This window comes from Colletotrichum fructicola (genome assembly GCF_000319635.2).
Source record: "Colletotrichum fructicola Nara gc5 chromosome Unknown KSG_Nara_v1_contig01, whole genome shotgun sequence".
Lineage (NCBI taxonomy): Eukaryota > Fungi > Ascomycota > Sordariomycetes > Glomerellales > Glomerellaceae > Colletotrichum > Colletotrichum fructicola.
The window spans coordinates 8,060,955-8,073,828 of record NW_027094051.1 but is presented as its reverse complement, the minus strand read 5'-3'; the positions used below and the strand labels follow the sequence as shown (position 1 = coordinate 8,073,828).

At 58.8% G+C, this 12,874-nt stretch overlaps 4 protein-coding genes across 4 annotated transcripts; 2 read left to right on the top strand and 2 right to left on the bottom strand.

The window, feature by feature from the left end:
• Positions 1-2,489: 2,489 nt before the first annotated feature.
• atB-1 (Efflux pump atB) lies at positions 2,490-4,781 on the bottom strand (the record flags this gene model as incomplete). Its single annotated transcript, XM_032035288.1, has 7 exons — positions 2,490-2,653; positions 2,755-2,824; positions 2,944-2,980; positions 3,245-3,773; positions 3,836-4,036; positions 4,087-4,388; positions 4,444-4,781. 7 exons carry the CDS (start codon positions 4,779-4,781, stop codon positions 2,490-2,492), a joined length of 1,641 nt encoding a protein of 546 aa, XP_031885861.1.
• A 1,857-nt stretch (positions 4,782-6,638) lies between these two features.
• On the bottom strand, positions 6,639-8,827 carry exgD (putative glucan 1,3-beta-glucosidase D; the record flags this gene model as incomplete). Its single annotated transcript, XM_032035287.1, has 2 exons — positions 6,639-8,209; positions 8,257-8,827. The coding sequence occupies 2 exons, from the start codon at positions 8,825-8,827 to the stop codon at positions 6,639-6,641; spliced, it is 2,142 nt and encodes a 713-aa protein (XP_031885832.1).
• Positions 8,828-9,229: 402 nt separating this feature from the next.
• On the top strand, positions 9,230-10,478 carry CGGC5_v002298 (2-oxoisovalerate dehydrogenase subunit beta; the record flags this gene model as incomplete). The annotated part of the gene is made up of 2 exons (XM_032035286.1): positions 9,230-10,391; positions 10,441-10,478. The coding sequence occupies 2 exons, from the start codon at positions 9,230-9,232 to the stop codon at positions 10,476-10,478; spliced, it is 1,200 nt and encodes a 399-aa protein (XP_031885831.1).
• Positions 10,479-10,934: 456 nt separating this feature from the next.
• CAP1 (F-actin-capping protein subunit alpha) lies at positions 10,935-12,000 on the top strand (the record flags this gene model as incomplete). Its single annotated transcript, XM_032035285.1, has 6 exons — positions 10,935-10,988; positions 11,039-11,057; positions 11,112-11,227; positions 11,280-11,422; positions 11,471-11,608; positions 11,655-12,000. 6 exons carry the CDS (start codon positions 10,935-10,937, stop codon positions 11,998-12,000), a joined length of 816 nt encoding a protein of 271 aa, XP_031885834.1.
• Between the last annotated feature and the right edge of the window lie 874 nt (positions 12,001-12,874).

Genomic DNA, 12,874 nt, shown 5'->3' with positions numbered 1-12,874 from the left:
CAGTGGCAGGCGTCGTAGAATAGGGAAGGGAATATGAAAATCCTCCTGCGGTCAGAAGTGAAGTGGCACACGCCGGGATCCGTCTCGTGCAGCACACGCGCACACACACACACACAAGGTCAAAGTGCAGCACCGCCGTGGCTTGCTGTCTTCCCAATTCACCTACACCTATATGCGCAGGGGCGAGCCTTCGAGTCCGCAAATGGGAGTCGAGCCGGGTACAGTCTCCCGCGGGCCGTGGGGTGGAAGATGGCAGGGACCGAAATAGGCGCTGTGCGCTCCCGCGATGTAGACGGGAGGCTGTTCGTTCCCTCTTTTCACCAGATGCGCAGCGGCAGCAGCAGCAGCAGCAGCAGGCAGGCAGGCAAACAAGCTGCAGGACAGGCCAGGGAAGACGAGGCGAGGGAAGGGGGCAGGGCGTTGGTCCCTCTCGGTGAGCTCGTATTCTCAGCAGTCAGGAGTCTCCAATGGTGTGGTGGTGGAGAGAAAAGAGGCGTCTCTTGTGCGACGTGCTCGTCACGGCAGGACTAGGACTCGATAGTTGGCGCAGTCGTTTGGAGACCGGTGTTCGCGTCGCGGACCACATGAGGTCACGGGGACGGGGACGGGGACAGGGTCGAGGGGCGGCGGATGGGAGACTGGCGGCGCAGGACCGGGGTGATGTGACGGGAGTTTTGAGAGGTCGAGGCGTCGAAGGGTGTCTGCAGGTAGCCGTGGCCCTCGTGCTTGCAAGAGACAAGCATCGACACACGGGCACGCGGACGGTGAGAGTGTTGTTGTCTCTGTGGGACGGAGACCTCGTAGGGCTTGCGGTCACGGTCGCCGGCGGAATTGCAGCGGTTTCGGGGGGAACTGTCGTCGGGGTCGAGGTCGGGATCGGGGGCCGTGATGTTTATCCTCGGTCGGGTGGAAGAGGAGCACGCGAGAGTGGTCGTTTTGGAGCTGACCGAGAAGAGCAGACGGGAGAGAGAGAGAAGGGTCGGCAAAGAGGTACCGTCGCAGCAGTAGCAGACCCCCGGCAGCAGTGGCTAAACAGTTTTACACCGGCCCAGCGAGGTATGGAATCCCAGCCTCGCTGCCGTTGGTCAAAGATTTGCTGCTGAGCTGCGGGGTTCTCTTGGAGAAAATGCCAGCCCGGCGATTGGCCGATCCGCCCATCATGTGGATATCGCCAGCCGGTGCCCCACACTGTATCGGCTACTTGGAGAAGACGGGGCAATGCGCAGCGAGCACGCCGCACACGCCGTTCCTGGTACTTTTCACCTACAGTTTTCGCCAGAGTCTTCACCCACGGCCCGCCCACCGAGGAGCGCGCGCGTCATCCAGGTCCTCGGCATGTCATTTACAGCGTCCCTGACTGTAGAATCGTCTGTACTCGGTACCGTGTACGTACCTCACCTCCTCCGCGCTGCCTGCCGCCGACCTGTGCACCGCGATGCAGATGGCAGGCCACTTGGACCTGGCCGCAGTCCGAGCCTTGGAACAGACTTCAGTGTTCCTCGCGACGTGGACCGGGTTGGCCAGACCACGTTCGTGTTTCTCGATCTAATCTAGCATTTCTTATGTCAACGTCCTCAAATCTCTTCATCTCCGACAGTCAACGCTTAATAACAGTTACGACTCGCCGTCCCTTGGCTCCTTGGATACCCTCGTTTCTGTGTCAATATGCCCCAATCTGGTAGCACAGCATTACGTTAACGACGTCGATGCAAGCCACTCTATTGGACATCTGGCATTGCTGCTATCCAACCGCTGCATGTGAGATCCAATACGATCCACGGCCAGGTCCACGTCCCCCAGGTCAAGTCAGAGGTCGGTCAGCCTGCCGGGGAACCAAGCCGAGGGCCGAACCTTCCAACCTCTACTCAGCCCCTCAGCGAAACATGCCATGCTGCCTTTACGATGTGTGACTCCAAACACGGTCTCATGTCGACCGCTATTGCATTAACATTGGCTTAGCCGACGTGCCGAGCGTCGGTCTGCCTTCTATCTGCAGTCCAGCAACCACTAAAGGATGGGGGGGGGGTATCTTATTGCATGTGCGCACAAATCCAACCGCTCCTCTCGCCCGCCCACCATTGGCGGCCACTCGAACAACCTGCTCCTGTCGCGTCACCCACGAGTCTTCAGTCCGGATGCCTCGAGTCTGCCTCCGTCAATGACAGCCCAGGACCTCAGGGCACCTGCAGACGGCTGCTGCCGTCACGAATGACGATCGCCACGATCAACAGCCGCATCCGCTGCGCGCACTAGCCGTCCAGTTGTGCCAAGTGTCGTCGCAGCAAGCCTGCCTGGACCAGGAACAGCTGCAAAGTGCTGCATCCGACAGCAGGAACCACGCACCACTACCGCTGCTCCTCCGCACCGGTGGGCAGGGAAGTCTGTGCGGTGTGGCCGGCCGTGTCTGATCCTGAGGCGGCGGCCGTCATTTCCCTTCATCGCGTCGGCCCGCTTGCCAACGTCCGTCCGTCCACGGAGAATTTCTGGCGCTAAGTGTTCTTTGCGAACCGGCTGCGCTTTCTAATCTGCTTGCCGTACTTGAAAAAGATGTACGGGAACGGCAGCATCGCTACCGTCAGGAACCCGAGCAATGACGTCGCCCATTGGTATCCGAGCTCCGTGTACATCTGCGTTCCAAACAACGGGAATGCGGCTGTCAGGCAATCGTCTAGGTCAGCACTGACCGAGACACACGGGGCACAACCCGGCTGAGTGGGAGAGAGCGTTGTTGGTGCCACGGGAGGGTAAACTCACCAGCAAACATGCATCGCACAAACGCATTCGCAGCAAGGGCTGACGCTGCGTAGAGAGGATAGGCGTCCACCTGCAAAGCCCAACATTAGCATACTCATCTCTCATGTCGTGCAACGCCCGGGGCCTGGAGAATGATTCCAGACCCCTGGCACCGCCGCCCAACCGGTGGGACAAGCAGAGACCACTTACAAGAAACGTAAAAATGCCAGTAAAGACGAGGAGCACCCTTCAGACGGTCAGCTGCAGCTCACATGCACACACACAGTTGGGAAAAGGAAAAAGCAAGACGACCCCACGGTCCGTGGAGGGGCCTGACAAAGCGTGACTACGCCAGCACATGAACCTGCAGACGGCAGCCGGCCTGACGCAAGGACGGGCATGTCAGGTCACGGCATGAGCTTATATGCTGCGGAACCACGGGCCTTTTTCCATCTTGGGGCCATAGTTGCGATATGTCGTGTAAGGGGAAAAATGGAAAGACTCGACTCACCCCGCGCCAAAGATTGCGCTTCCGATGATTGGCACAATCCAGTGTATCCAGGAGAAGGTCGTCCACGCGAAGATGAACAGCCCAATGGTGACGAGGAATGCGCCGCAAATCACAGGAGGAAGGCGAAATTCGGGCTCGCTGGCCCCCTCAACGCCCGTCTCCTTTTCCAGGTCCGCCATGAGCCGGCTGCGGATGCGGTGCCACAAGGGGTCGGTCGCGGCCGCCAAGAGCATGCCCACCAGGAGGCCCAGGAAGGTGAGACCGACCTGCCAGAGGTTGAAGCCGTGGTTGGTCGTGAAGACGAGCGGGAAGGCGCCGAAGAAGAGGTACAGGATGCCGAGGAGGATGGCGCAGAAGACGCACAGGTTGAGCATCATGGGCTCGTAGATGAGCAGCTGGAAGGGCCGCAGCAGCGACAGGCCGATCGTCTTGGGGATGGACTTGGTCATCTTCTCGACGGGGGCCTTCCAGCGCTCGTCACCTGTCTCTTTTCGGATCTTGCGCGCCTTGGTCCGCAAGACGATCGGATCTGTACGGTGTCAGCACTCCCGCACCACCAGCTCAGGGGCGCACCCTCCACGAGGCACTCACGATATGTCTCGGGCACCAATACGACGATGGCCACCAGCAGAACAAACGTGATGATGATGAGCACGTAGTAGGTCCAGCGCCAGTGAAGGTACGTGTTGATGAAGCCACCAATCAGCGGTCCAATACACGGGCCAATGAAGGGGGCGAGCGAGTACATGAGCATCGGCGCCTGAAGCTCGTGACGCGCAAAGAGATCGCCAACTGTGACTAGTCAGCATACCCCGAGACGTGATGATGGCGACTGCACTCACCACTGCCCCCGGACACCGACAGGAACGCTGAGCCAGTAAGACCGTCGAGGAATCGGGCGATGATCATGGTTGTGATGTTCTTGCTGACGGCGGACGGGATGATCCAGATGAGATACATCACCCAGGAAACCAGGTAGATGGGCCGGCGCCCGTAGAACTCGGAGAGAGGGCTCAGAAGCATTGGGCCGAGCGAGATGCCCAGTACAAACACGGACAAACCAACTGTAGACACGAGTTTCGATATCCCGAACTCGGCGTTCATTTGCGCGTACGTCGATGTGTAAATGGAACTAGCAGCAGTGCTGTGCCTTGTCAACACCCGCCTTCTACCTTTCAAATTCTCAGTCCGCCACTTACACGCATGTACTGGCGAGAGACACAATCGAGACAATCACCCATTTCCTGAGTTTGCTCATGCTGCGCGGACACATGGGGTCGCTGTCGCCGCCGTCAAAAGATACTTCAAAGGGGTCCTTTTCGGGTTCCTGCGAAGGGCTGTCGTCGCTGCTGTCCAGGTCGTCGACGCCGTAGCCGTTGTTGCTCCTATTTCGGCTCAGGGAGCGTAGCGAGCGCGCACCGGCGCTGGCCCCCGTTCGGATGCGCTGAAAGGTCGCATCGTCCTCGGCGGCGATCGTTTCGTCGTCGTTGTCGGCGCTCGATGACCGGCCGCTCTCGGCCTTTTCGACATCCGCCATGGCTGTTTGACAGTCGTCCTGATCAAAGGTCGTTTACGATTCCAACAGAATGGCAATGACGAGCTTGATAGCAAACAAGCTGGGACTGCGGATGTCGGGTATTATGTACGGAAAGGGTCGACTTATTATGGGACCACTTCCGAGTTCCAGCATGTGGATCGTGACCGGGGACACTCTTTTTTTGCTGGATCTGCTACCACGATGAAATATGTCGCAGGCAGCCCGGCGTAGTTTTTATTTGGAAGTGGTAGAAACAGGATCCTCTCCCATTGCAACGATCCAGACCCCGTGAAAACAAGTCGACGAGAGGGGGCAAACAAGCGTGATCTTGGGCCATTAGTCAAAGACGGATGAACGTCCCTAGGGCGCAACCTCTTTGGCATTTTTTTTGCCATTATTCAGCCCAGCTAGGGCGCGCGCTGTTGGGACCCAGAACGCGGCTCGCCTTTACGCCTTTTGGAGGAGCTTGACCCGTGAACCCCCGGATTGGGAGGTGGATCTCGTCATTGTCATTGAGGCGAGGCGACCTCCACCCTGGGAAAGGTGGACGCATTGGTGGACGGATGACGCCGCCATGGGGCCCTGCGATCTGGGAAAGACGCGAGACGAGGAGACTTGCCATGTGCAGCATCCGAACCAACGGACGAAGGGGTCCATCCAGTTCGAGGGGAGGGGAGGGGGGCTCAGCCAGTAGGGATGCCGCATGTTCATTCTTCCACGCGAGCACACCATCGAAGGCGAGCTCCCAACGCCGCATGTTTGTTAGTCAAGATGGAGCGGCGCCAGAATGTGATTGATAACAGCGATAGGCGGCGGATGACATCCATGCTCTGCTAGCGGTTGATAGGAAAGCAAGCGGGGCTTTTTCGTTTTTTTCTCTGTTTCCCACGGAAATAGCCCGCCTCAACCTGACATGACGTTGACAAGCGTCTTTCCAGAAGTCGCAGAACGGGGGACCCTCGGCATCAGAGAAGAGTGGGTGAGACACCAGCCAGGAGGCGCCCGTCAGAGCGGGCTTCTTCAACAGAGTCGCAGGGCTAAAAATGGGAGACGCCGAGCGATCGGTTTGGATTTGCGGCAATGCTGGAGAAACCTGACAGAAACACTGGCCCTGGACGCCCTGAGCTGCAACCCAACCTGAGCTGATCCGATGTGCCCTGCCTGGCCAACAGTTCTCGCGCCATTCGATAAGCTTCAATCGGCTTTTCCCATCTTCCATGTTCCCTACATTAGTTCGTGATCCGACCGGGCCCACGAAGCCGGTAAGTGGGGTTGCATTCCCACTGATTGCTGGATTGCTGCCCCCCCTCCGAAAAGGAAGAGACATTTCGCGTCGTCGGAGAGGGCGAAGCGCGAGCGCCGTCAACCCGCCTTCCGATCCCGACCGTCTGTTTTTCGTCCAGTCTGTGCTTCTTGGCACCTGCCCCGAGCTCTCTTCGGCGCCGGTTGCCGTAGCGTGGGATGGTTGAGATCCTTCGGGCCACGTGCGATGACGGTCTGTCTGTCAGCAACGTCCGTGGACTTTTGATTGCGGGCGGTTGACGTCCCTGGAGATGGACGCATTTCTAATCAAGAATGATCAGCTCTGATGTACTGCGTGGCTTGGTTTCCGATGTAAGAGCCACAGTCTACGAATTCATATCGCAATCGAGGGACACAAATTTGACGGCTGAACCTCAGGGTTCTGTCGTTAAAGCTATCTAATACTGGCATCATGTGCGTCTCCAGCGTTATTATCATACATGACTACGTCTCCCTCATACATGTTCATCGTCATCGCTCACTCTATATGCCTCGTTCAGTCAAATGCAGGTTGCTCGCCCCAAACGCCCATTGCATGCAAAAAAACACGACTCATCAGTAATATTCCGGCAAGCTGCTCCACGACGGCACCGTTCCGGAGCAGTCAAAGTCCCGGTCGTAGGCCTTGGCAGGCAGGATTCCGGCCGCGAGGCCCTTTTTGTAGCTCCACAGCGGCGAGCTCTCCGTGTCCCATGTCCAGTACCACCAGCCCCACCCCTTCTCGAACGAGTGCATCTGCGCCTCGGCGAACATTTGCAGAAACTGCTTGTAGTCGCTGCTGAACCCGCTGGGGTCGCCGTTGGCCTTGTCGCAGCTGCACTGGCTGTCCTCTGTCGGGCACCGCGGCGTCAGGATCGACGTCGAAGAGTTGCCCGTGTCGTACGTGCCCGTCCACCGGTTGCCCCAGTTGACGTTGGTCACGTACTTGGCGCAGTCCGTGTCGGCCTGCGACCACTCGGCGAAGAGCGTCGGCCCGTAGCCCGTCGACGTGTCCATCGACTGCTCCGCCTGCTGCGTCCAGCCGTCGCAGGCGTACTGGACCTTCTTCTGGTGCGTGTACACGATCTGGTCCGTGTTGAAAATCACGTACTGGTGCACGTCGAGCGCCAGGTCGCTGTAGCCCGTCATCTTGCCCTGCCAGTTGCCGAGGCCCATGAAGCCGTCGCCAAACACCACGATGGCCTTGATCCCGTTGCCCTTGACGAGCTTGTAGGCCTGCTCCGTCCACGCGACGACATCCGTCGCGCTCAACTCCGTCATCTTTGGCTCGTTGACAAGGCCATAGAAGGAAACGATGTTCTTGTACCGGTCCTGCGCAAAGAACTTCGACAGCCGGTCGTGCAAGTCCAAGCTGCGCTGGGCGTTGGTGGCGCCGTCGGTGCCGTTGAGCCAGCCGATGACTCCCTGACGACCAGAGTGGTTCCACCCATTCTGACTGCCAGGCAGGCCGTGGACGTCGAGGTTGACACGGAGGCCGTACTTGCGCGCCCATTCGATGCCGCGGAGGAGGTAGCGCCATGACGTGCGGAAGAGGTACGGATCGCCATCGTAGACCTCGATCGCCCAGTAGTTGAAGGGAATGCGTACGTGATCGAGTCCTGCATCCGCAATCTCCTTGAACGTGTCTTCCGTCACGAAGGACTTGTAGTGGTCCTCGAGTACCTCGGCCGTCTTTTTGGCGCCCAGGTGCGTGCAGAGGGTGTACTCGTCGATGATGCCGAGACGGGAGTCGTAGTTGAAGAGCGAGGGCGTGATGAAGGGTTCCAGGTTCAGCCAGCCACCGACGTTGACTCCGCGCGCCGGTCTCGATCCGTACGAGCCCCAGTCCTCGTTGAGCTTCGGGACCTTGCTGTTGGCCTGCGTCGAGTCGTCCCAGTCGGTGTACAGGCCCATGACTGGCAGATCGCCAACCATCTCGTCGGTAAAAGTGACGTTGAAATCGGTGGTATCGGCCCAGGACCACGGGTCGAGATAGGTACCGCGCCATTTCATCGGAATGCTGTTCTTGTCCTGGCCGTCGAGGTTTACCGAGCTCGAGTCGCTGTTGTTGGAGTTCTTCTTGCTGACCACCACTGCCACGACGATGATGATGATCAATAAGACCAAGCAGACTCCGAGGCATATCCCTGGCGGCGGTTAGCTGGCGGTCGCGGACCTCTGCCGGATCACTTACAAAGCTTCTTCCTCTTCTTGATCGGCCCGGGTGGGTCGTCCACGAGACGTTCCTTCTCGAGGCTGTTGCTGTCGGTGCTGCTCCATCCGCCGCCTCTCAGACCACGCGACCCCCGGCCCTCCTCGAGAATGGCGCCGCTGACCACCCGCTTCTTCTTGTGCCTGTCTTTCCGCGGTTTCTCATACGGCAAATCTCGGTACTCTTCCTTCTGCACTCGTCGCGGCCTCTCTCTCGGCGGATCCTTTTCCCTAGGAGCGTCTGTATTCTCTGCGGCGGCACGGCGTGCCCTTCGTTCCCTCCTTTCCCTCCGCAGCCTTTCCCTCTCCGCATCTCTTTCCGGGTCTCTTGGCCTCGCATCGGATCCCCGTCTCTTTGGTCTCCTCGTGTTCTCCTGGTTCAATTGTGCCAGCGCATCCGCCGAAAGCGTCTGCGAGCCCCTGCTCTCTCCAGAATCGGTCGCCGGCCGCCTCGATCTCTGATCCTGTGACCGCCGTTTCTTGTGTTGATGTTTCCTGCCCGATGAGTCCCGCGGTCGGTGCGACGACGGTCTCGAGGATTCACCGGGCGCCATTGTTGGAGATGGAATGCCGTCGGAAAAAGTGCTAGTCGTCGTTGCACTGGAATGCTACTGACCGGCGGCCATTCCAGATGGATATACGTGTTGACGCCAAGGATACCAAGATCGTAATCATGTCCACTGCCCTGTTTTGGCGCTGGGCTGGGGGCTCGGCTGTTGGCAGGGCAACAATCGCTCGGGCCTCTTATCAGGGCGTAAAGTGGCCGCCAGGGTCGGTCGCCCGCCAAGGGCCGCTGCGACCCCGCGAACGCCGCTGCAAGCCGAACTTACATCACCCGGGCGCGGGTTAGTAGGACAGCCTCCCTCGTCGAGCCGGCGGTCTCAGTTCCTTCGTCTTTAGACATTCATGGGAATTGGGTCTCGCAGTGATTCTGCCGGCTACAAACATCATACACAATGAGGTCCATTTCATTACGTCCACTCCGCCGAGCGCTGGCGCCGTCCGTGTCGACCCAGCTCCCCCTTGCCGTCTCTCGGCTTTACTCGACGCACCCGCCCAATGCGAAGCTCAACGTCCCCGTCGACTACGCGACGACCTCTCTCCTCGCGCACTCGTCTCAGGCGGCCCTCAGCACGGCCGAGCTCCCAGCCGAGGTGCGCAATGGCACGACGAAGAAGATGAACCTGTTCCAGGCCATCAATGACGCCCTGTCGATTGCGCTGGCCGAAGACGACTCCGTCATGGTGTTTGGAGAGGACGTTGCCTTTGGCGGCGTGTTCCGGTGCACAATGAAGCTCGCCGAGACGTACGGCGCGGACCGCATCTTCAATACGCCCCTGACGGAGCAGGGCATCATGGGCTTCGCCATCGGTGTGGCAGCGGAGGGCATGCGGCCAGTAGCAGAGATCCAGTTTGCCGACTACGTATACCCGGCATTCGACCAGCTCGTCAATGAAGCGGCTAAGTTCCGATACAGAGACGGTGCTTGCGGTCGCAGCGTGGGCGGTCTCACGGTCCGGATGCCTTGCGGCGGCGTCGGCCACGGCGCCCTCTACCACTCCCAGTCCCCTGAGAGCTTGTTCACGCACATCCCTGGACTGCGAGTGATCATGCCGAGGTCACCCCTCCAGGCCAAGGGTCTCTTGTTGTCAGCCATTCGTAGCAACGATCCGTGCATCTTCATGGAGCCCAAGATACTCTACCGGGCCGCTGTCGAGCAAGTGCCCGCAGGGGCGTACACTCTGCCGCTGTCCAAGGCGGAGGTTCTCAAGGAGGGCAAGGACGTGACGATTGTGTCCTACGGCCAACCACTGTACACGTGCATGTCGGCTATCCAAAAGGCCGAAGAGGAGCTGGGCATCTCCGTGGAGCTCATCGACCTCAGGACGCTGTACCCGTGGGACAAGGAGTGCGTCTTTGAGAGCGTCCGCAAGACGGGCCACTGTATCGTGGTGCACGAGGCGATGGTCAATGCCGGCGTCGGCGCGGAGGTAGCTGCAGCCATCCAAGAGGACCCGGATACGTTCCTGCGACTGGAGGCGCCAGTTGCGAGGGTTGCGGGATGGAGCATTCATACGCCGTTGTTGTATGAGAAGTTCAACATTCCGGATGTTGCGAGTAAGTGGTCTTTGATGCGAGTCTTTGAACAGTTTGCTGACCTACCTAGGGGTTTATGACAATATTAAGCGGGTGTTGGACTACTGAGGCGGGAGGATGGACGTCAACTTTTAATACATACCCATGATGATCAATCTGAAGACGCGTATGGGCTTAGACCTAGACTTTGGAAGGCAAAAGGAGAAGCTCAAGGCCGATATACCGTTGCCATGTCGTGTTCGCTAATAGGAGACCAAAGTTGTAAAATCAATCGCCCATTGAATTGCAAGCAGTGATTGCAAAGAAAGAATCGTATCTGGTGTCCTGGCGAATTGATGGAAAGGTACAACTCGGTTGTGCTTCATCGCAGCTGAAGTGGAGGTTGCGCGCTAACAATTAACGCCCCTTTCCTGGCCAATCCGTCGCTGCCCCCGTCATCGTCCCCGTCGTCGGTGTCCCGCCAATTGCCCCGCATCAGGTACCTTATGTTTCAACGTCCACCGCCGCATCATCACCGCCCACGCGATATTGCAAGCATACACCACTCTGGCAAATCACCCCAGAATGTCCCAAGTCGAGACCGTGTCCTCCTTTGTGGAGGGAGCCCCCCCTGGCGAGGTACGTCGAGCTGTTTCCACCGTGCACACCCCGAGCTGACCTGATTGAAGCTCGCAGATGTCATCGCAGGTAACGACACGCCGCCACCGGTTCGCAGCCCGACCGACAGCTAACCCGACAAAGACATCAAGTCCCTCACCGTGTCCGACCCCGAACTCGTTTCGAGCCTCGAGCCGGCGTTCGAGAAGTACAATGAAGAGCAGTTCATCACAGTGAAGCTGCCCGGCGGCAGCCAGCAGGTCGGTCAAGCGGCGCTCGAGGGAGCGATCGGAAGCTAAGGGAATACATCAGGTCATTGTCAGCTCTCACAACTCGCTGGGCAACGGTCAATACTTTGACGTCGAGAGCTCCACGAGCTTCACCTTCGACCACAGCACACAGAAGGCCAGCAACGCGCAGAGCTACGTTCTGGAGGGCGCCAACGCCGACTTGATGTAGGTGACGCTGCGTGGATGGGAGGGATGGTGCTAAACGGAATGCAGCAAGTCGACGCTGAAGAGTCTCGGCCCCTACGTCAAGGAACACTTCCCCAACGCCGCGTACGGAGTCTACCCGACCGAGAACGACTCCAAGGTCGCCGTCATTATCGTTTCCAACAAGTACTCTCCCAACAACTTTTGGTACGCACCATCTCCACAACTCCTTGTGCCTTGCTGACGTGCCCAGGAACGGCCGCTGGCGCTCCCTCTACATCTACGACCCCTCCTCCGAGAGCCTCGAGGGCTCCGTCAAGGTCGACGTGCACTACTACGAAGACGGCAACGTCCGCCTGCTCACCAGCCGCCCCACACAGACGTCCGTCTCGGGCACCGGCGCCGGCATCGTCAAGGAGATTTCGAACTCGGAGAAGAAGTACCAGGAGGAGCTCAACAGGGGGTTCACGAATCTGAGCGAGGGAGCGTTCAAGGGCCTGAGACGGCAGCTGCCCGTGACCAGACAGAAGATTGAGTGGGACAAGATCACCTCGTACCGTCTCGGACAGGACATTGGCGGAGGCAGCGGAAGGCGATGAGCTGGGGACGGGGCCGTGTTGAGTAGACGTTAGAGCGATATCCTCCGTGCATTTAGCAGGCGTCCAACTGGAGCGAGACTCCCTTCGTCTGTCACGGTAATGGTTCGGTGATGTATTCCCAGAGACCCGGGACCGCCTCGATACAACAGTGGCTAAAACAGCCGTGTGCATATCTGATGGAATGCAGCAAAAGCGAGTGTGCCGGCGATTTTTACCCATTCAGGAAATAAACCGCGAGCCACGGCCGAAATGCCTTGGGAACCGATATCAGAAGCCAGCTTAATTACCCCGCGCGTTCCCCGCCTTTTGCATCTGTATGGAATTGACATCACGATCCCGGAGGACGCACGGAGTGCCTCGGCATCATCCCGAACTCCCAGATGTCAGCGAGCGGGATTGACATGCGGGCAGAAAAGCCGTACGGGTTGCAAGTCAGAGACAGCAGCGCCGGTCTTATGTAGTGCGGACTGAAGGGGACGGCCGCTCTGCAGGCAGCATGGGTGATTTATCTGAATCAGGTCTGCCGTCCCAGGTCTTGGAATATTTCGTGTGCTCCGTGGGATTTCGGACTGTCAACCGTCGGCCAAGAGTCCGTGAGCGCCATTTACGCGCCCACAGGGACCCCGCGGAACCGGTGAGATAAGGAACATTCCGACGGGCACAAGTCTTGAGGAACCCAACCCAGTGGCTAGAGGACGGGCGGGCTGTGGGTATGGCTGGATGATTGGCAATCCCCCCGCGGGACGCATTACACTGGACCGGCCAGCTGCGGCGTTGCACTCGGTCGGGTTGCTTGTCGAGCCCAGTGATGTAGCAATGCAAGGATACGAACACGAAATACTGGGGAACGGACCGGACCCTGTGGCTGAAATTC